The sequence below is a fragment of the Podarcis gaigeae genome, assembly GCF_964106915.1.
Source record: "Podarcis gaigeae genome assembly, chromosome: 14".
NCBI lineage: Eukaryota > Metazoa > Chordata > Lepidosauria > Squamata > Lacertidae > Podarcis > Podarcis gaigeae.
Window position 1 is genome coordinate 21,962,594 of NC_139690.1, and position 23,120 is coordinate 21,985,713.

The window sequence follows — 23,120 nt, forward strand, 5'->3', positions numbered from 1 at the left end:
AAGTCACCTATTTGCTGGCTTGGGTTCCTTTAAAAGGAGATTGAGCAAATTCGGGAAGGTTAGGTCTACCAATGGCTATGGACAAGATCACCAAATAGAGGAGAATCACAGGATCATCACACCACTGCACCTCAGTTGCTGGTGCGTTTGTGTGTAACAAAAGTGGAAGTGTGCCACTGCCTTGACATGCACTTCCCAGAGGCATCTGGTTGGCTACTCGGAAGCAGACTGCTAGACTAGATGGATACCTGGTCTAATTTACAATCAAAACTTCAGCCTTTTGTGGATTTTTAATTTCACACACCCCATCCTGCACCACATGCAACGAAACCTAAGTCACACAGCTGTGGAAGCTTAAGAATCTAAGAAGAGCCCTGCAAGGACCCACCTAGTCAAAAAATTCTTTTTTCACAAGGGCCAACCAAATGCCCACATAAAGCTTACATTCTGAGTGCATCTCAATTCTTCTTGCCTATTGTGATTAGAAATACATGTAAGAAAACATGCACATTCTGGGTGCATATTTATTTTTTTATGTTTATGTACCAGCACTAAATGTAGCTGCTCGCTCTTTCTTTCTTTTAGTGCTGAAGTATTATAGCACCCTTATCATTATGACATAGCTTATAGCAACTGGATACAAGGCGTTTTAGCACAAGCTAATGGTGAGTGTGCTAAACTTTGCAACATCACAGCCCCATTTCAGCAAACAGGAGTTGTGCAGGGAGTCACTTTAAACAGGGTGGCCACTTTTCATTGGTCCTGTTCCTGTGAATTTAAGAGCAGCCTGAAAAAAAGTCACTTAAGAGGTGAAGATTCTCCCCCTGCATTTTAACTCCATTTCTGTGAAAATACTTAAAAGTGAGAGCCTTAATCCTAATAAAACTTTCATCGCTAGTAAAATATGCCCACTGTTTTAGTGGTGGTGGTTGGTGTGTGTGTGTGTGTGTGTGTGTGTGTGTGTGTGTATGTGTGTGTGTAAAAGAGAGAAATAAAATAAGGTATTAACCTATATGAATTCAACACATTTTCTGTTGCATCCATTTGGTTGAGAGAAGGACCAGAACTCAGTGGTAGAGAATGTGTAAAAGGTCTCAGGTTCAATCCCCAGCATTCTTCAGATACAGCTGGAAAGACTCTTGTCTGTAACCTGGAGAGCTGCTGCCTGTCTGTGCATGCAGCACTGTGCTAGATAGAGCAATGGTCTGACGTAGTAGAAGGCAGCTTCCTATCTTCCTACTTGGTCACCTACTGAAAGGTATATTTGACAGATAAGTGATTAACTGGGTTGCCTGGCAACACTATTCATTTATTTTTGCTATGTATTTTTCCAACTGGTTTTGCGCAGCTTTCAGTTTTAATAAGTGGTTCCAAAAGCAAGTGAAACTTGTCTGCATATGCCATAAAGACAATTTCTCCAGACAAGTCCCAGGTGACTTAAATTGGATTGTTCTTGAATACTTTTTAAAGCTGCTATAGTATCACAGCTTTCTAGACTTAAATGAGGTTGATGGTTTTCCTGTAGAGTCAAATACTCTCAGACTCAGGACATGCTTTCAGACCCAATGGTATTGGCAAAAGCAGACCTAGTGTTGTAACATGTGAACACATGTGCATTCAAAAGATCCTGCTTAAAAAAATACTCTTATATAACTTCATGGTTAATGGCTAAGTTAAGGGGAGTCCCCCCCCTTTTAAAGTCAGCTATATATAATTGGCAATCAAGCTCCTAGATTTTTTTAAAAAACGTTGACAATATTCTTTTCAGAACCAAGGTCCATCGTCTTCTTCTTCCTCCTCCTCCTTCTCATTCAGATAAAGCACAGCCGTTTTCTTCTCATCAGAAATCACCGATCTTTGGTCTACCATCCTTTGAAGTTGAACAGTCTGATCAAAAGTTGACTCCTCTAATCTTTGTTCACTATCTGTGTCCTTATGGTCATCTTTCATGGTGCCCTCCAGCTGTGAGGCAGCTGCTTTTTTCCTGTTTGGTACGAGAATGGTAGCATCTTGCCTTCCCCCTTCCACATTGGTTACATCCATCTGAAAGGTAAAAGACTTTTCCTTGGGTCCTATCTTTATATGCCCAACAGATTTGCTGCTTTCTGAGGGCCCATCTGTTGGGGATAGTTCTGCAGTACCGACCCTCACTGTTTCAGAAATAGGGCCATGAAATATAATCTGTTCAGCATGAGTTTCAGCAGGGCTGAGTCTGATGTGCCTCATTGATCTATTGACCTCCATGGAACCTCCTTCTTCCCAAATGTCTTCCCCAGGAGAACTGATCCCTGAAGATTCTGAAAGAGAACCTTGGTAAACAACACGCTCACTGCTCAGAACTTCCTTCTGCCCTAATTTAATGTGTGTTACTAATCCTTCAGAAGAAAATGTCTGTCCCATTTCACTAAACTCTAGGTGCTGTTCGGAAGTGGGCACCTTAAAAACAATTTCCTCAGTTGTTACAAATGGTTTTGGACTTAATTTGATGTGCCGAACAGTGGTATTGGTATCAATCATCCCCTCCTTGAAATGTTTGTCTGGAGAGCCACCAAATTCAGTTGCTTTGAGGAGAGATTCATCATATATAGTTTGGTCAGATATATGGGTGTCTTTTTGCCCTAGACGAATATGTCTCACTGTCTGTTCAGTCACAGTATGGCCTCCAGTGGAGCTACTAAGCTCCACAAATCCTGAAAGGGGCTCTTCATATACAACTTGTTCAGTGTGTACTTGTTTGGGATCTATGCGAATGTGCCTTATCAAACTGCTGCTTTCTACTGGCCCTTTTGTCTGAGAAACAGCCTCACTGCTGCTGTTTGATGATAAGTCTGAAGCTGGCCCCTCAAAAACAGTTTCTTCAATAATTTGATTTGAACCCAAAGTAATGTGCTTAGAGGACCTAATTTCGGTAGAAAACTGCGCCTGCGTAGGACTTTCAGGGCCACTCATTTCCATGGTTTTATGAACAGGCCCTCTATAAATTATTTTTTCTGTGGTCTGAATTTCTTTAGGGCCAAGATTGAATTCCTTTGTGGACTGACTGATATCTGCAGATGCTCCAGTCTGAAAGCCACCTGAACCAAACCCCAAAGTTTCAGAAATAGGGCCTTCATATAAAACCTGCTCAGTTCTGTGAATTTCTGTTGGACCAACTACAATTTGCTGAAAATGTCTGTTAACGTCAAATGACCCTTGTGAAGAATATTCTCCTCCTCCTCTATTAATTTCCATACTTTTGAAAACTGGGACCTGGTGGATAACTTGCTCGTTCGTATGATATTCCCTGGCATCACTGCTGCTTAGTTTGCTAGAGCCAGAAACCTCTTCTATAGTCCAAGGTGTGGAAGAAACATCTATGTCAACATTCTTTCTACCACCACTGTAGCTTTCTGACTCTTGCTTTTGGCGGTCATCAAAATCCTCATCACTTGGTAACTGTGTTGGCAACTTCATCTTGCCCAAAAGTTCTGCATTTAACTGGTCAGGGTTGAGCACCTGGGACAGATTGACTTCTGCGACTATAGTAACCAACCCCCCCTTTTTTGTGTCCTCTGTTTTTTTAATATCCACTTCTAGAGTGCTAGCATCAGCTTGGCCCTCTTCCGTTAATGCAGACAGCTCCTGTTTCACACTTTCTGGAAGGGTGTGATCAAGCTTTTCTAGCGCCTCTTTCAACTGAAGCTTTGGGTCCTTTGACTCCTGAGAAAAGAGATCCTTTATGGACTCCTGAAATTTTTGCGGGATTTTAATCTCTTTCTCAATAACAATGGATTCGGCATGAGCCACTTGCTCCTTTGGAACCTCCTCCTTTGAAATGTAGGCAGCTGTCCCTCCCCCCATCACTTGGTAAATCAGTTCTGGGGAGCCCATACCTTCATTTATCTTTGTTTGAGATCCCTGCAAGAATTGATCTTGCCAGGAATACTTAACTGTTGATTCTTCTTCGATATGGATTTGACCATATAATGAGGCTTCTTCTTCACTCAAGGGGCGCTCCTCTGGAGTAGACACAAAATACTTTTCTTCATCAACTACATCATCCCCCTCAGATACTTCTTCCACATGAGACACGATCACACTGGGTTGCTTCTGCTTCACATCTTTGATAGTACTTGTGGTAGCTCTTTCTTCATCCCCATGGTATAGATGCCTGGCCATATCAGGCAATGTATCTTCTACTTCCTCTACTTCAAACGGTGTTGAAAACTCCATTTCAGCTGTAGATTCCATTGGCTCCTCAACTATTTCAACTTTAACAGTCCTCTTGCCTTTGCCCCCCTTTCCTTTCACAAGATCTTCTATTACACCTTCATCTGGAATTCCCTTAATGTCTCCCAGAACTTTTTTAACATCTTTCTCTAAGGAAGTTCCCAAGTCAAACTCATCAGAAATGTGCAATTCATCTTGAACTGTAGACTGTATATTGATCTCAGTCTTCACTTTTCCATTCTCTGAAATGTCTTTCTTTTCAATGGAGATGACTTTGAAATCAGAGGAATCTCCACCATCAGAAGGTTTCTGCACGAACCCTTTAAGAATGTCAGAAACAATGGTTTCTGCTATACTTTCTTCAAGTAAGGTGTCTATTTTGGAGCTTCCTTTTTCATCTTGGTTAGATTCTTTGACAAGTTTAAATGTGGTGTCCTCCTTCTGTTTCCTAACAGAAGTCTTCAAGTCTTGTAATGTTCTTTCTACGCTATTGTCTTTCAATACTTGGCTGTGAGAATACACTTCTGATGGGATAGGGATCTCGGCACCTTCTTTACTTTGTGTTGCCATGCTCACATTTTTCTCCCTTTGAAATGAATGGCTTTCTTCCATCCTTTTATCTGTTGGAAGATTCTTCCCTGGTGTATCCACTCTAATCCTTTCTTCCCATCTTACATAGCTTCCGGGCTTGGGTGCTTTATCTCCCAAAAGCCCGCTTCCCCTCATGGTATCCTTCATGGTAGATCCTTCCACTGTCTGCTTTTCTTCATTGATGCCTTCCTTAATTTCAGTCTTCTTTTCAAAGCTAACATTGATGGATTTCTTGTCGGTCTTCACGGTGGCAGAGTCTATCTTTTCCTTGGGCCATCTTTCGTTTCTCTCTCTTCCCTCCAGCAAAGCAGTTTTTTCCTCTTTCACTGGCTTGCTGTCTTTGATCTGTTCACTCACTCTAGTCTGAGTTCCTTCTATGTTTCTCTCATATTTAGTTTCTTTAGAACTGGAACTTAGCCCAGAAGATGGAAACATAGTAGGAATACCCACTTTCGCTCTTGCATTTTCAGAAATATTTGGACTTCTTGTGCCTTTCTGAATAGTTGTTGATTCTTTCAAAAAAGACACAGTACTCCCAGCTTCAGTTTTTTGCCTTTCAGGAAACGTTCTTCGTTGAGCTTCTTTCCCTTGGCTAATAAGATAAGGTGGGGTAAATGTTCGAATCTCTCTCTGTTCCGTCATAGTTCTCTTGTGAGTTGTGTCCTTTGTGATGGCTGCAGAAGGGCGGTGTTCTGTCCTGAAGACATCTCTTCTTAATGGTCTCCCAGGAGTCACTGTCTGCATTCCACCAGTTTTTGTTTGAGATGAATAAACTGCAGAGCTGCTAATATTTGTTACAGGGGATTTATATCTTGTGTCAACATTCTGGATTGCAGGAAAAGTTCTCCTTCCTTTTGCCTGTTGATAAGCTGAGTGGCGGTTGCTGTACTCATAAAGCTTGTTCCGGACACCTGCCGATAGATAAAACAAATGAAAATCATGGCTGTTAACATAGTATACTTAAGTAGTGTTCAAACACAGCTACACACAACTGGCAAAAATTTAATTACAGCATAGCATTAACACATCTAAGAAAAATGGGTGCTGCTTTGCAGTCAAACTATCCATTCCTGCTTATCTTTTCAAAACACAGATGACAAATGTGGACAACTGCATAATCCCAGGAGGTTTAATTTCTGTACAGTTCATCACAAGGTCCCTAACGCATTGACCATCAAAGTAAATGAGATTTGCACCTGCAGAGCAACAAGCGATATTGGTGTGCAAACAGGATGAAATTCCATGAGAAACATTCAGTTCTTAATTATTAACACCACTCAGCTAGGGAGCCCTAGTATTATGTTCTACTAATCGCTAATCCTAAACACACATTTCCAATTCTTTTCACAGTGGGCGCTAAAATCCATTAGTTAAGACCAGAGCTATGTGTATGCCACACTTATATTTTGTACACCTGCGAACCTTGGGGCTTCCAATGATGCTTCCCTCTTGGCCATGGATGGCCCTATTTTGGCTAAGAACGTAAGAATAGTCCTGCTAGAGCAGAGTAGCAACCTATCTAGTCCAGCACTCCACTCTCACTGTGCCCACCCAAACGGCCCTGGGGAACCTGCAAACATCACTTGAGGGCACTAGCATTCTCTCTACATGTGATTTCTAGCAACTGAGATTCAGAAGCATACTGCCTCCAACATACTGCCATTGATAGCCTTATCCTCCACGAATTAGTCTAATCCTCCTTTAAAGCCATTCAAGATGGTGGCTACCGTGCACTGCAGGGGATTTGATTAGATGACCCTTATGATCCCTTCCAACTCTACAATTCTATTATCGCTGCCTCTTTCAGAAGTGCATTCCACACAATACCTTTTATTATGTAACCTCTTTCACACCTTTTCTCTAAACTAAAAAGTCACCAATACCGTAACCCTTCTTCATAAGGGTTCCCCTTGGTCATTTTGGTATGGCATTTGTGCCTCAACATTCAAAATGGAGGGAATTGATTGTGATTTATAATTATTGATTCTACCTTGCCCTTAAAGAAGGCTGATCACCGAAGAATTGATTCTTTTGAATTATGGTGCTGGAGGAGACTCTTGAGAGTCCCACGGACTGCAAGAAGTTCAAACCTATCCATTATTAAGGAAATCAGCCCTGAGTGCTCACTGGAAGGACAGATCCTGAAGCTGAGGCTCCAGTACTTTGGCCACCTCATGAAAAGAGAAGACTCCCTGGAAAAGACCCTGATATTGGGAAAGATGGAGGATACAAGGAGAAGGGGACGACAGAGGACAAGATGGTTGGACAGTGTTCTTGAAGATACCAACCTGGGTCTGACCAAATTGCGGGAGGCAGTGGAAGACAGGAGTGCCTGGCGTGCTCTGGTCCATGGGGTCACGAAGAGTCGGACACGACTAAACGACTAAACAACAACAACCTCAACCTTATTTCTTTGATGTTTATCTGATGTTAACTCTCAATCTACCCCAGCTCCACTACAATCTCTGAAGAACTTCTGCTCCCTCAAATTGCTGTTCCTTGTCCCTGAACCTTTCTTCCCAAGACCTCTTCATGTTACCAAAAGGAGCTACAGAGCTATGCATGTATCGCCCCACTCTCCAAGTTGCATGGATCCTCCTGGCCTTTCTCGTACTGACATATATTTTCTGAAGTGGGGGGCCTTTTCTATCCATATGAGCTACTCAGTGGAGGCCAGTTCATTTGAGCAAGTGGCGCACTGCCCCACCAATATCAGTCTGACCTCAGCCTCCTAACTGCCTTTTTTCTTCCGACTAGTCTAGGGAGTGGCGCCACTGTTACCTTCCTTTTCCTTAGTCTCAGCGCTGCCATTATACAACTCAGTAAGGAAGAAGATGGGAGCAAAACTAGAATCTATTGGCTCTGCATCTCATTGGCTCTGGCTACTGGAGCCTTCCGCAACCTGCAGTCAGGTTCTTATTATTGGCTTCCCACTGGGAGAACAGGATGCTGGACCAGATGGGCCTTTGGTCTGACCCAGCAGGGTGATTCTTACGTTCTTATTGTGTGAAATACATGCTTGATTTGGGCTGCCCTCTTTGGCAGCCAATGTTACCGGGCCATCCCAAGTTCTAGTGTTATGAAAGAGAGAGGGAAATGTCTCTATCCACTTTCTCCTTGCACCATACGTAATTATATAAACCTTCACAGAACTGGAAGCAAGAGCTCCCCCTCTGTTGAAACAAGGATGTGCGGAATTATTAGTGATGATGCCGACATGTCACTTCCACTCCTTACTCTGAAATGCACACATGCATGTCTGCAATTCATACCTTGTGGTAATTTCCTGCCATGCTCTTCATCCCACATAAGAATCCATTGACTGCTCTCTCCTTCTAGTAAAGCTCTGTAATACACAAAAGCAAGTATTAGAAGAGTAAAGGAGTTGGCATTTCATATCGACCGTGGCCCAGTACAGACATGTCACATTCCTGATCTTCTAATCATTCTAAGGAGACCAGAAGAGTTCTGTGACTCCTACCTCCTCCTTTCCCCTCCTCTCTTGCACACAAACCTGCCCAGAGCCGATTCTGTTTATGCCGTCGCAATATATTCTTCTGAAAACTAGAACTAAGACCTGTGGAAATTCTTGAACAGCTGACTTTAAACACAGAGTTCATTTAAGCTGCCACTTTAATACTCTGCTGGAACACACTTTTGGTTTCAACTCTGCTAAATGTTTCGAACAGATAACAAGATGACCACTTCAACTCTGTAAATGGCTCATCTGGAAGAGTGTGATAGCTAAAAATTCTAGCTCCTAGATAGCATTTTGTAATTTTTTTAAAAAAGAACCACCCAAAAACATTGTGCAACAACAACATCAATAGCCATGCCAGTAAGTCAAATTATTTTTCCTTCTAGGTTACATAAAGAGGTAACATAGCTACGGAACTTCACAAACTTGTAATCAATTTAATAGCTAGTTAAATGGAAGGGAGTGGAGGGGTCAAGCACAGCTAAGTGGGTAAATTGCAGATGGATAGTTGCGGTTATGCTGAAATTGACGTATCTGGCGAGGTATCAAGAAAGAAGTTAAAGGATAAATAAGATTATATATCTAGTTGCTGGAAACAGTTTGCAGTCTTTCAGAATGCATGCTTCAATAAAACTGTTTCTTTGATTATACTTGACATTTTAAGATATAGGAAGCAGTTAACCGTATGTTTGAATACAACTATGAAACAGTTGTGTGAAATTACATACTTGTTATGGAATATTTTCCTTTTAGAAAGAAATTTAATAAAATGTATTAACACATACTCACTGTGAAATAGTTAACAATGATGATATTTAATACCATGAACTTTAGATTTGGAGTTAAAACCACTTACTGTGACGGAAAGCAGGGAATTCATTCAGCACATTGAACATTCTACCAAGGAGTCCTTGTCATCACAAAGTGATCTCTAAAAACATGAGGACTAGATATTTGGACTAGATATAATCCCAAGTAAGACAATAGCTAGAAAAGTCAGAGAATGGAGATCCTCTCACACTAGCACTTGCTGCCAAGGCAAGGATGGGCTGGCATATGTGAAGGAGCACCTTTTGGCTCCCCCAGTAAAATATTTGAGGGCTCTGGGGGTCCCCAAAGTTGATGGGCATTGCCATTTAAATGGTGTGCGTGCATGCACCAAGTCATGTGATTGATTACGTGGGGAGGGGCTGACCTGGGCCCTTCAATATTTTATTCAAATTGGCACCCCTAGGGAGGGCTATAGGTCAGTGGTAAAGAATCTGCTTTGTATGCAATAGATTCCAGTTTCAATCCCTAGCCTGGCCAGGTGGGGTTGGGAATGTCCCTTGCCAATTAGTATAGACAGTCCTGACCTAGGTGAACCAAAGGTCTGATTCAGTCTGATCTGGCTTCCTATGTTTAAAAATACACAACGGAGGCTTGCTAGTAGTTTCCAATTATCACCATCATCATCTAGCTTTGGCATAAGCACCTTTGGCAAACCTGAATTTTGCACATTTTGCAAACCTTTTGCTCTGTGGTTTTTTGCAGTGAACAGTCTATAACATATTGTTCCCCAGGACGCAGAAATGTCAAATTAAAATCCCTCCCGCAGACTACAAGAAATACACACAGTCCTCCAGGAAGGATTACATTATCTCTTCCAGCCCCTTACAGGATGAAGTTCCCTGAAAGTGTTAACTGTGATGATGGAAATTAGGAATGCGGGAAGTTTGAGTAAGGATTTTTGGCCGCTGATAAAACAACAGTTTGCTCGGTTGCTGGAGCAACGAATGAAGTCACTAAAAATAAGTTCCAAGCAATGCACTGTATATGGCAAAGGGCAGCAGCAGTGGCGGCAGCAGCACACAGCAGTCAGCTGGAACCCAGAGCAGTGCTGCTGAAAACAAGCTGTGCATCACAATACAAGCAAACCCTACTTAGAAGACCTTTTAAAAAAGGAGAGGGGGGGGGGAGATGGGACAGTGGCTCATTCTTTCTAAATTTTGCCGTCATCTTTTCCCTATGCAGTCACCATTGGTTACAAACATACCCAGAATCAGGGGGTGGAATGCCAAGTAAACCAGCTGCAGAGAGGCAGGTTGTGAAGTAATTCCTCCAATCATGGACAGAACTTACAAGAGCCAGTGTGGCATAGTGGTTAGACTGTTGGACTAGCATCTGAGAGAAGAGACCAGGGTTCAAATCCCCACTCTGGGTGAATGTGAGCCAGTCTCTCTCTCCCTCCCAGCCTAACCTACCTTACAGGGCTGTTGTGTGGATTAAATGAGACAGGGGAGAGAGACTGGCTCACACAGTCTCTCAGCATTGCCAGGTAAAGCTTGGAAGAAACCCCTGCCTTAAACGCTGGAGAGCCACAACTATTCAGCATAGGACCCAATGGTCTGACTTAATGAAAGGCAACTTCCAGTGTTCCTATGACATTTGCACTGAATTTAAAAAGAGAAAAACAAAATCAGTACTGTCACTCCTCACTCACCTTTACCAAAAAAAACAAAAAACAAAAAAAAAACAACTTTTTAAAATACTGGTATTAGGATTCTTCCTTTTGGTAAAACATGGAAGGATTTTATTTCGGCTTCCAAGGAACCAGAGGCTCCTTCATACAGATTTATAAAATTTTCATCTGTGTTCGCAGAGCTGGTGATGGATACCAGCAGAGGGAGGGGCGGGGAGCAAGGAAGAAAACTGAAAGTGATCTATTACTGCTAAAAAAAAACCCCACTTATGAGCAGGGCTGGCATCTTAACCGATGATAAATTAACTTCTGGAAAATTCTCTCTCAGTAGAAAGGGCAGAAAAACTTCACACAAAATCCAGCATTCCAAAACTGATTGGAAATACCAATCCTGACTGAAAACCTCATTATTTCATGTTCTTGTGACTTTTATCTTATTTTTTAAAACCAAGTAACATTATATATAAAACAGGTGGGCATGTGGGCAGCCTTTTAATCAATCCTGGACAGAAATAGTTGAAATAGTATAGTATTTTACAGATTCATTTTCCTGTCTCAGCTGGAGCGTCTTGTCCAAAAGCAAAGTCCGTGTCTGCTTGGATTAGAACCCACATCATAAATTGACTTGTTATTTCAAATCCACCATCTTCTTTTTCCCACTCCATCTTAAAGATCGTGACCAGATGCAGACTCCATGGCTTCAGCATCAAAGAACACACACATACCCTGCTGCTGACAACGAGTGCTCTATTTGCCATCTAGCCGAATGAAGATTTCCAGAGAATTATACCAAGTCAATCCAAATAGACTGAATATGCTGAATTCTCTGCCTTATCTGGAGTAAGTTTGTTCCCACACTGTTCCTGAACTGGTTTTGAGCACTGGTTTGTCATCTCTAGCGATGTTAAATTCTCAAGAATAATCTTTCGAAGAATATTCTCACCTCACATCACTAGTCATCTCCAAGTTAAGTATGTGTGTGCAAGCACACCCTACAGTAACAGATTTTACTACTTATCAACATTTCTTTGTCTTGCTTGTCTCTAAATTTCTCAGATGTTCCATTCAAGCGGAGACATTCAAACTTGCCCCAAATTTTTGTTTTGTATGAAATGAGGTTGCAACTGAACTTAAATGTCCACTGCAGCATAAGAGGAATTTCAAGTGTCTCTTAAGAGCACCATCGGTCACTTTTATGATCCTTACCTGTAAGTTTCAATTTCAAGGCTGAGACCAGCTTTCACCTGCAAGAGTTCATGGTAGTCCTTTAGGTACTCTGCGATAGACATGGTTAGGAAATGCTTTTCTTCTTCCAAGGCTTCAATGATCACCTAAAGCAAAACATGAATATAAATTGTTAACTTGAGTGAGCTCACAGGTCAGCTAACTAAAACCCTGACAATGGCGCAATTTCAGAGACAAAAAACCTAATAGGAAAAGATGGATGGGGATTTTGTCTGAGTTAAGAGCTCCAGGGAAGGTGATTTCCCCCTTGAAATCTCCCCCAAAGAGTTCCACCAGCACAGAAACACTTGTTTTCTGGAGGCAACGTTGAGTGAAGATGGGTCATTTATCATCACAACATTTAGGACATACTGCTGTGACTATTCCTGGATCTTCTCTATCTTTTTAATAATGTTTCTGGGCACTATTGCAATGGGTTCCCTACACAAACTCCACTATGCTTCTATTATAATAATAATATCATTTATTTATTAATTGCCTTCTAAATCACCTTCTCAAGGCAATTTACATAGGAGGCAGTTAAAAACACAAAAACAACAAATACTTTGAAAATAGGTCAAGCCTAACAAGTGGACAATTGTGGTAAGGAGCCATTTGGTTCTGTTCCAATATGGCGGTGCATTCATACGCTGCAGCTCTGAGCTCCCAATACCTCACCTACTCACGCACAGCTGCCCTGAGCCTGGTCTTGGCTGGGGAGGGCGGGGTATAAATAAATAAAAAAATTATTATTATTATCATTTATCCAGCTGGGAAAGCCTATGGTCTCCAGTTGTTTCTAGAAGGTGTAGCAAGGAGGCACCTGTTGTATATTGACAGGAACAGGGGCAGCCACAGTAAAAGTCCTGCTCTGAGCTCCATCACATGACCTGACAACCTATCATAGAATTGTGGCTACTGCTGAGTAGGCTTCTGAGATCTTTGGAACTTGCAGGTGAAGCTCTCCCACAGACCACAGTGGTCTCCTGGGAAAATATAAGGAGTAAGGCAGTTTCTCAGGTAACCTGATCCAGAGCAGTATAGGGACTTCTGTGTTAGGATTGACTTAGACTGCTAGCAGATTGGCAGGCTATCCTGCAAAGCAAGAGGAAAAATAGTAGCTTTACAAGCCATGGGTTATGCCAACTATGGTTTGGCTGACATACAAAATTGAGAAAACAAATGGAAAAGCAGCAACAGGAAGAAAAAAGGAGAAGAGCTTTAGGTATGCAGGTAAAAAAGATGGTTAGGTTCAACACATTTTGGAATAAGTCCTTCTTCTGCAGCTATTTGAAATAACAGTTCTCAACCGAGTCTGCAAACTACTCAGACCGACCTGAGAAGCGTTATTCAAGTACTGCTCCTGAAGAAGGAATTGATTCCAAAGGCTTTGGATTGGATCCCCCAGTCAGTTTACTTAATTAATTCTATAGTCACTCAGAAGTAACACACACACACAGCTTAGTGAAGGGGAAACACTTGTCTCCTGCTGCTTGGCTAGATGGGAATTAATGCCCTAATTCATTGTGATAGATCTGTGTTAAAATGCTAATTTTACAAGATGCAGTACCCATCTCCTTTGAAACACCACTGAACAGATCTGGGAACCAGGCCTAACATAGTAATTGCCCAGTTGACTCCAGGGGAGAAAACAGTGCAAAATTAAAGATACAACAGTTTGTGTGTTAGATTGGAAGTTTGGAAGAGAAAGTTGGAAGCGGAAGGTGAGAGAGAGGGCTGTGAGTTGGTGCCTTTGAGAGTGCAGGACCTTTCTCTAGGCGGTTTTCTGTGATTGCTCATCTAAAGGAAACTAAATGCCAGGCTGTCCCGTCCCTGGAATGTCACTGCACAGGGAATACTGGGTGGGGAGGAAGCATGTAACAGTGTTAATATAAATAGTTCCTAGGTTATTTTTGAGCAGGCAGTTTCCCATTTGTCTGAAAGATAACCCTGCAAGTTCCATTAGGTTGAAAGGTGCTCATGGCTCAGTGGTAAAGCTCAGGTTCAATCCCTGGCACCTCCAGGTAAAGTGTCTTAAACAGTGGGTTCTAGAAAAAACCCAGCTGATGAGAGCAGATGCCAGGCAAAATAAACAACAGTGGCCCCTACACATTCAATGCAGGATCATACCACTTTAAATAGCCATGGTTCCCCCAAAGAATCCTGGGTACTGTAGTTTGGTAAGAGTTCAGAAAACTGTTAGGAGACCCCTAATAGCATCCTTAACAAACTACAGTGGTACCTCGGGTTACATACATAGGTTACAGACTCTGCTAACCCAGAAATAGTGCTTCAGGTTAAGAACTTTGCTTCAGGATGAGAACAGAAATCGTGCTCCGGTGGCGCGGAAGCAGCAGGAGGCCCCATTAGCTAAAGTGGTGGTTCAGGTTAAGAACAGTTTCAGGTTAAGTACGGACCTCCGGAACGAATTAAGTACTTAGCCCGAGGTACCACTGTATAGATCCCAGGACTATTTGGGGAAAGCCAGGACTTTGGGGAAAGCTTCCCCCCAACAAACCACAATCAGTATCAGAGAATAAACTTTAGTTCCTGCTCATGGTTTCTTTAGCAAGAAGCAAACCATGAGCTTGGGTTCAGATTAGCCAGACCATGCCTTCTTTCCTTGCAGCAGCAGGAGCAAGAGAGGAATGAAGCACCTGCAACTTGATCAATATGCACTGGCACACCACACACTTACATTAAGCCATAGTTTGTATTAACTATGGTTTATTGTGACATTGAAACCAGGCCTGAGCGTTAATCAGGAATAGTCAACATGGTGCTCTCTAGCTGTTTTGGATTCCAGCTCCCACCAACCCTACCTTGGCCAATGGCCAAGGATGATGGGAGCTTGAGTCTAACAACCCATAGAAAGCACCACGTTGGCTACCCCTGGTATTAACCATGGTTAACCATTATGCTTAACCACTGAGCTACTGTCGCGTTTTACATACTGAAAGTTTGGTTGTGTAACAATTTGCAACCTCAGCAGATGGCACACACAAGTGGCATTTTGAAAATCCAGGCACACAAAATCCTGCCCCTTCACAATATACAATATCCCCATAATCTCCAATGGCTCTGCTCACAACGCAGCTGTTAATGAGATAAGCACAGACAACAGAAATCTACCAGCGTGCAAATAAAACGGCTGTTCGGGAACAAAAGAAAGATATGCGGGCTGGATGAATGGCTTTCGTTAACTTTCACAGTCTACTATGGCTACACTGTTCTAACTCTACCAAAACAAAACAAAACCCCACTTATTTCAAGACTTTTTTCCACCCTCGACAAAGTGGGTTACTCAGAAGTGGCACCAGAACAAAGACTGCTTAAGGACATAAGAAGAGCCTGTCGGATCAGTGCCCCTGGAAAAGTCCCGCCTGCCCGTGAAGCATTCCTTCATGCAGCACATGGTTCTACTGAAATTTGCTATCACAAGATGGCCGCCAATTCAGATATCTTTAAAAGCACAGTGAGATGAATCCATGGAGGATAAAAGCTACGTGCTGCCTCTGATATCAGACGCACTCTGCCTTTGAATGCCAGCTACTGGGAAGCAGCAGTCACTCCCTGGTAACTTTCTAGAGGAAAATGGTTGGTCATGGCAGAAAAAAAGATGGCGGACTAAGTAGGCATTTGGTCGAATTCAGCATGGCTCTTTTCACGCCTTTTGAAATTATTATTTTACTTTTATTGAATTACATACAAGTTAAAGGATGCAAAGGACAATATCAAGTGGTGGTATCATCAAAATCAGAAAAACAGCGCTGGAAGATGGGGATGAAGGAAATTGCCAGGTCAATGGGCAAACAGAATCACCACACAGGAACAGTGTAAACAGAAGAGTTTACAGTACAGCTGGATGAAGGGGAGATCAGGGAGTAATAAAGACAACAAGGGGAAATTACATGCCTTTCCAAATAAATTCATATTTGGCCTGAACCAAAGATCTGAGATTTTGATTTTTATCATGCCATTGTCTCAAAGACTTTCAGGCCACCTAAAGTGCAGTACATTTAAATGGGTGTCAGGTCACATCAGCAGTTTGCACATTCTCTACATCACGTGTAAAGAAATCAAGAGAGGTGCAGGTATGAACCAGAGTGACCCTCCTGAGGTGCAGCAACAAACAACCACCATAGCTATTAAGCTCCCCACAAGGTGGCTGCAATTGTGGTTTTGTAGAGAGACATTTGCAAATAGTATCCCACAAGCATTACCATCACACCCAGCTGCCCTACATTTCCATAGAGTGGTGGAGGTGTCATAACACTCATCTCGCTGCTGCTGCTGCTGCTGCTGCTTCGGCTAGTGTTAGCATTGGACCTTCTTCAGAGTTAACCTCCTGACTCCAAGATGGCCACACATAAACTTGTACTCAGAATGGCTTTGTTTGCCAGGAAGAATCTAAGAAGAGCCTGAAGGATCAGGCCAACGGCACGTTGATTCCAGGTGCCTGTGAGAAACCCGCAAGCAGGACTCAAGCACAAGGGCCCCTTTTCCTCCTGCAGTTTCAACCAACTGGTATTCCAAAGCATTACTGCCTCTGACTGTGGAGGTAGAGCACAGCCCTCCTGGCCAGTAGCCAACAATGGCCATGAATTTGTCCAGTTCTCTCTTAAAGCCATTCAACAGCCTCTGGTGGGAGCAAGTTCCATAGTTTAACTGTGTACTGCACAACTAAGTACAGTCATACCTTGGTTGTCGAATGCCTTGGTACTTGGACGTTTTGGCTCCTGAACGCTGCAAACCCAGAAGTGAGTGTTCCGGTTTGCGAATGTTTTTGGGAAGCCAAACGTCCGTTGCAGCTTCCATGGCTTCCGATTGAGTGCAGGAAACTCCTGTAGCCAATCGGAAGCCACGCCTTGGTTTTCGAACCATTCTGGGAGTCGAAAGGACTCCCAGAATGGATTAAGTTTGACAACCAAGGTACCACTGTACTTTCTTTTATCTGTCCTAAATCCTACAACATTCAACCTCATTGGATCTCCACAAGTTCTAGTGTTACACGAGAAACCTCTATCTCTCCACTCTCTCTGCTTCTGGCATAATTTCATAAACTTCTATCACAACACCTCTTACTTCCCTTTTCTCTAAACCAGAAAGTCCCAAATGCTGCAACCTTTCCTCATAGTGGAGGAGCGTCATCCTGTTGATCATTTCAGTTATCCCTTTCTGATCCTTTTCCAACTCTACAATATCTTTTTTGAGATGAGGGGACCAGACCAGCAAACATTATTCCAAATGCGGTGGCACCAGTGATTTGTATAATGGCATTATGGTATCAGCAGTTTTATTTTCAATTCCTTTCCTAACAATCCCTAGCATGAATTTTTCACAGCTGTAGCACACTGGGTCGACAACTTCATTGGGTTATCTCTTTCAACTCCGATTTTCATGCCTGGTCAGTTACCGCCAGTTCAGACCTCATGAATAAAGTTTCTCTAGTCTTTCAACCAGCCACTACCTCAGACTGTTTCTGCACTCTGCTGCTACAAACATGCACCAAGCTCCAGCACTATAATATTATAATAATGTTATTATTTGTACCTCACCCATCTCACTGGGTTGCCCCAGCCACTCTGACTCTCCATGTCACAAACAACTGACACCTTCTCCCACCCCCACCCCCACACCAGGCAGCCATTTTGTCCTGCCACTCCCCATATTTTCATTGTCGCCAAAATCGCAGCCTGCTGGTAAATGAAACTTAGTACCCAGCCGTGCTATTCTAAGCACCTTTAGTCATGTGGGGTGTGAAAAGGGGTGCGACTCAGCCCCTCCAGAGGGAACACAGTGTCCTGTACTGGGAACCCTGGAAGCCAAATAGGAACTGAATCCTTTTGCTTTTGTTTTACCACTGGGAAAAGTGGGATCGTAGAATCTCAGAGTTGGAAGGGATCCTGAGGGTAATCTAGTCCAACCCCCTGCAATGCAGGAATTTCTACTAAAGCATCAATGGCAGGTTGCCATCCAACCTCTGCATAAAAACCTCCAAGGAAGGAGAGTCCATAACGAGGCAATGTTCCCTAGCTAAACTTGATCCCATCACCACTCCTTGAAAGTGGGCGCCCAAGTTTGTAGCAAGGAGAGGGTGACAGGTGCAACCACCCACAGAGTGGCAAGGGCTAAGGGAATCCAGAAGGCAAGTTGCAAGTGTCATATTTTTTAAGATGGCTCAAGGGAGGTTTTTTTTTTTAATGTCTTCCTAGAAATACAGTATCAACTGTGGGACTCCTATGGGAGCATCTGAAACTATGGCATCGCTAAAGCTAAAGGAGACCCAGGCAAGAAGACAATAGCACCACAGAACCTGGTAATTATAGAGAGACAGAGCGGAGTAGTGGTTAGAGTATCAGACTAGGACCTGGGAATCCAGGGTTCAAATCCCCACTCAGCCATGAAGCTCTCTGGGTGAACTTCGCCAGTCACTGCCTCTTAGCCTTTCCTACCTCACAGGGTTGTTGTGGGTATTAAATGAGGAGGGGAAAACCATATATTCCACCTTGAGCTCCTTGAAGGAAAAGGTGGGATATAAATGCAACAAGTAATAATAATAAATACAGTAAATTATAATTAGGTAAAGCACCAACAAAAAACAATGGCTGGAGGTGGGTTTAATAAGCTGTGCTAAACAAAATCCTCATGCTTGAACTAAACATTTAATAAAACAGTTGCCCAGGGAGATTTGAAGTGCATCTCTTTGCATATTTACTTGTAGTTACATCCCAGGGTGTTTGGCGGGGCTTACTCCTACGCAAGCCTGCCTATGGGTCCAGCCTTTACAGACTATTGATGGATGAGCTACTGTCAAGTTTGGAGACTGCAGCTCCTGCACAAACAATAAGCCAAATGGGTTTTATTCTCGACGAATGCAGAAGAGCATGTCTCTGAGCTTGGCAAGAGCATTTCCTTTACCCCTCGGCAACAGCTGTGTGAGAAGCAGGAGATGCAGCTAGTGCGGTTTGCTCCCATCACAGCACTCTTGTGCAAGGGGAAAGGCAGGGAGAGCCACACACATCAGCGCTAGTTAGGGGGACAAACGATAAGACCCTGACAGGTTTTAGTTGAGGTTTCCATTGGTGGCCACACTCCTTGGGGAGTAATTCGCTTGGGGCGAGGGGCACATGCCAGTGGTTAGTGGAATAAAAAAATGAGGGGGTGTGGAAATTAGAGAATCGTTCTGGATTAACTAGACAGGAATAAAGACCACCCTGACTCGGTTTTTACCATGTCTGTCTCAAGAATATAATTCCTAATCCTATGCTGGTTTACCCCACTGGGTTTGATGAAGCTATTCTCAAAAAATTATACAGATAATTTTTTGGCTTAGTTTATTTTTTTTAATACAACACAGCTACTGTTGAATCACAGCGACTGTTCCGGAAAGTAAGAGCTAGTACTTCATTTTCTCATTCAAGTGTGCTATACAAACATGGCATAATTTGTTCACCAACAGCTGTAAGGCAAGTCACGAACCCGGGTAAAGTAAAATAAATAAAAATCAATTAATTTTTTCCCCAGACACTACATAAAGGAAAAACAACTTTTTATATATAAAGGCAGAGAAAACAAACAGGAAAGAAGAATAAAAGAATGGAAGAGGTTGAGGAGGCATGAGGGGGGTCTCCTGAGGCTGTGGGCTACAAGCTGCCCACCTATGACCTAAGAAAGCCTTTGCCATTAACTCACTAGAAGTCTTTAGAAAACGATGGGCGCTCTCTCTCTCTGTTCAGACTACAGCAATAAAGTACAGTATGTGAAATGCTTCCAACCACCCCATGCAATAGTTGAAAGCTGAACTCACAGCATAAATGCCTCTCGTCAAATAAAGGTGCAGAAGCTCTGCCAGGGGGTGGGGAGTTGGCAACCCAATCAGGGCAGATTCAAAGCAGTAAATAGCCAGCCCTTCGTGCAAGAAGAACTCTGCTGGATCAAGCCAAGGGGCTACTCAGCCAGCATTTCTTTTCATTTTATGTATTTAAGAAAAATTATTTACCACTTAACTGACAAGAACAGAGTAAGCGGTTGACATAAGGCATTCTGTGCCTTAAAGTGATGCTTCTAGGTTTTAGTGCCCAGCAGTTTGGCACTCAGAGGTAGACTGCCATGGTCCATGGAGGTTCTGCGGCGCCTCTGCCCTCCCGCTCTCCATCCAGCTCCCACTGCCCTACCTGATACTCGGCCAGTTCGGCGCCCTGGCGCTCTTGCTGCGCCAGCCGCTCCTGTTCCAAGCGCTCCGCCAGCGCGCCCAGCTCCTGGCAGCGGCGATAAAGCTCGTCGAGCTGCCGTCGGCTCTGCTCGTTGTGGGCTCGCAGCTTCTGCAGGTTCTCCCTGCCGAGGCGCCCTTCCAGCTCCTGCAGCGCTTGCAGCTCGGCCTCGTAGCGCTCCAGGCTCTGCTCGCAGCTCCAGCTAAGCACCAGCGCGTAACTGTCCTCCAGCTCCCGTCGGCTGACGGCGCGCGTCGAAGTCCTGGCCGGCGGCGGAGGCAGCAGGGCCGGCAGGCGCTGGGGACGCCGCCGCCGCTCCTCCTGTAGTCGCCCGTGCTCGGCCCGCAGGCGCTCCAGCAGCGCCTCCAGGGCGGCGCAGTCGGCCCGCAAGCGCTCCAGTTGCTGCCGCAGCTCGGCCAGCTCGGGCTCCAAGCGGCGCCGTCGCAGCTCCACCGACTGCGCGCCCAACCTCTCCAAGCTGGCCAACTCTTGGCGCAGGGCGTCGCGATCCAGCTCGGCTTCTCCTTTGGCCCGGCTCAGCTCGCTCACCAGCAGGCGCAGCTCGGCCACCTCTTCCTCGTGCTCCTGCAGGCGGCAAACCTGCCTCTCCCGCCCGCGGAGCGCGCCCAGCTCCTGCGCCAGGCGCCGGTTCTCTTCCTCCAGCGCCCGCACCCGCGACACGTAGAGCCACAGGCGGGAGTTGAGCTCCCGCAGCTCGCTCTGCTCGTCCCAGTCCGCCCGCTGCATGGCCGCCACCTTTTGCAAATCAGCCTCGGGTCCACGGACGGCTCCCGCCTAGCTCCGGCGCGCTCCTGCTCCTCTCCAAGGCGCGCTGGCTCTTTGCGCGCCGACAGCTGCTTTGCGGTTTTGGCCCGGGACAGGGAAGGCAGGCTGGGCAAGGAGGGTGGGGAGAGCCGGCAGCCGGAGGTGGCCGAAGAGCGGCGCCTGCTGGCCACATTCCCTTCCAGTCCTGCTTCATCCGGAGTAGGGCAGACAACCTCACTCTGCTTTGTGCTCCCTAGAAACTTGAGGAAACTTCAGATTGTCCAAAACGCAACGACAAGGTAGACTACTGGCTGGAGTAGGCTTTAGAAAACATTTGTGTTCTAAAACAGCTACGTTGGCAGCCTTTTGGTTAGGGAGGCCATTTTGAGGTGCTCACATGAGCGCTTAAACTTAGGCCTAAATGACTTAGGCCCCAAATACCAACCAGTTTTTACCTGGCTGAAGTCAGACCCTCCCAAGTGTCCCTATTTTCCAGGTACAGTCCTGGATTTACAGAAGCAGCCCTAGTTTCTGATTTGATCCCAGAATGTCCTGCTTTTCCATTGGACGTCCCTATTTTCATCAGAGAAATGTTGGAGGGTATGGATTTTTGGGACCCCTGAGCCAAGGAAATAAATGACTATACAAACTGTAGAAGACATCTGAAGGCAGACTTGTATTGGGATGTTTTTTGAAATGTTTAATTATGTTTTTATATATGCTGAGAGCCACCCAGAGCGATTGGGGCAACCCAGTCAGGTAGGCAGGGTATAAATTCTTTAAAAATTACTTTCATGAGAGAAATGTTGGAGGATATGTGAAGTAGGCCATCTGTCCTGTATAATACAGGATTGCACCATATGTGTAGAATTCTACATTCTGTATTGATACAGTTTTGTCTTGTATTTCAGGTCTGTGTGTGTGTGTTTGCCAAGTTAGGGAACCTTTCCACATGCATGTGTTTGACAGAGTGTGTGAAACGTCATGTATTTTAAGTTCTGGGTAGTTCTGGGTAGCCAAGCACAGACAGATTTACAGATTCATGTGTATGTGTGTGCGTGTGACAAATTCCATACAGGCCATCCTCTTAGGCTACAATAGATTGTAATGGATGGCCTTGAAGTCACTTCAGCACCAGATGGAAAAAAATGGCCGCCAACTGCCCTGTCCTGTATTTTGCCAGAACAATGGTGGCAACCATACTGAAGTGTGACCTTCAAACTGGGATGTTGCCTCTTGTTTTCTGGTGATAGGTAGACTGATAGTCTACTGACAGGCCGTTGGCTTCAAGCTCCACTTTCTGCTGTGAGCTCCAATGGGAAATGCCTTAACAAGCCATAGAAAACAAAGCCTGAAGCTGATAGATACTAATTTCAAGCGCTTGGGATCATTTGCACAGGGAAAGTCACGGAGCTGGATATCTCACCAATCCTCACCTGAGCATTTCCTTTCTAGGAAATTAAAATGGATTTACCACTATCAGTCCTCCTTCCTGAAGAGTTATGGCCTGCTTTTAGTGCCAAACGAGACTTCACCTGGCCTGCTTTTACCCCAGTTAGTTGATCAGGACAGACAACAAACCTCTTTTATGTCTGTGCTTGCCCCTTGCCTGATGATGTGGTGCAACACATGATGTGGTTGTGGTTTTGGGATAATCACTTTGCAGGCCAAATTGGAACCCATGCCAGGCCTGTGGGCCAGAAGTTCTCCACCTATGGTATAAAGGCAAGAATCAGATTGGTTGCATTGCCCACTTTCATCTCTGGCTTATTTTTTGTCTGGAGATTTGGAGCAAGGTATGCTCAAGCTAGATGCCATGATAATACTATCATGTCAAATTTATAGGATTCCTGTGTTGCAAAGAGTTGGACTTGATAGCCCTTAGAATCCCTTTCAACCCTACAGTTCTATGATTTCATGAGTAAAAATCACAGAAGAGAATTGTATTACAAAGACACAGTGCAATGTCATCAATTTTGCCTTTGATACTTCCAACCAGGCTTGCTTAATAACTATAACCCATGATTATAGGAGTCAATATGAATCTGAATATTCAGCATTTATCCAGTAGCTAATCGCAGAAAGTCACATGGCTTGTAAAGTATGGGAAATAATGCCCTAACTTGGAGGAGAAAAGGCTGGAACTTCCTGACTGGTTATCTTTCACAGATTAGCCAAA

General features: G+C 44.1%; 1 protein-coding gene and 1 long non-coding RNA gene across 3 annotated transcripts in view; one reads left to right on the forward strand and one right to left on the reverse strand.

Annotated features, from left to right (window-relative positions):
* Positions 1-571: 571 nt before the first annotated feature.
* On the reverse strand, positions 572-21,177 carry SYNM (synemin). 2 transcript variants are annotated; one of them, XM_083713051.1, is made up of 4 exons: positions 20,141-21,177; positions 11,946-12,070; positions 8,073-8,146; positions 572-5,711 (listed from the first exon to the last, which is right to left on the reverse strand). In XM_083713051.1, exons 1-4 carry the CDS (start codon positions 20,921-20,923, stop codon positions 1,765-1,767), a joined length of 4,929 nt encoding a protein of 1,642 aa, XP_083569177.1. In that variant the 5' UTR covers positions 20,924-21,177; the 3' UTR covers positions 572-1,764. The 2 variants fall into 2 exon arrangements, with proteins under 2 accessions (XP_083569177.1, XP_083569178.1); XM_083713052.1 differs by lacking the exons at positions 11,946-12,070; positions 20,141-21,177 and adding an exon at positions 10,577-11,697 and having other exon boundaries at positions 8,073-10,494.
* LOC310831981 overlaps positions 18,216-23,120 on the forward strand; it is a 48,982-nt gene continuing 44,077 nt past the window's right edge. Inside the window, exon 1 of the long non-coding RNA XR_014558085.1 lies at positions 18,216-18,282. This is a non-coding gene — a long non-coding RNA (uncharacterized lncRNA). The remainder of the gene's footprint in view (positions 18,283-23,120) is intronic.

Excerpts from the sequence above, each read along its gene's own strand:
- SYNM (XM_083713051.1), bottom strand. The coding sequence starts at position 20,923 with ATGCAGCGGGCGGACTGGGACGAGCAGAGCGAGCTGCGGGAGCTCAAC. Across the intron at positions 12,071-20,140 it reads CCGAACTGGCCGAGTATCAG|GTGATCATTGAAGCCTTGGA; the intron begins GTAGGGCAGTGG and ends GTTTTGCTTTAG. Across the intron at positions 5,712-8,072 it reads TGGCAGGAAATTACCACAAG|GTGTCCGGAACAAGCTTTAT; the intron begins GTATGAATTGCA and ends ATCTATCGGCAG.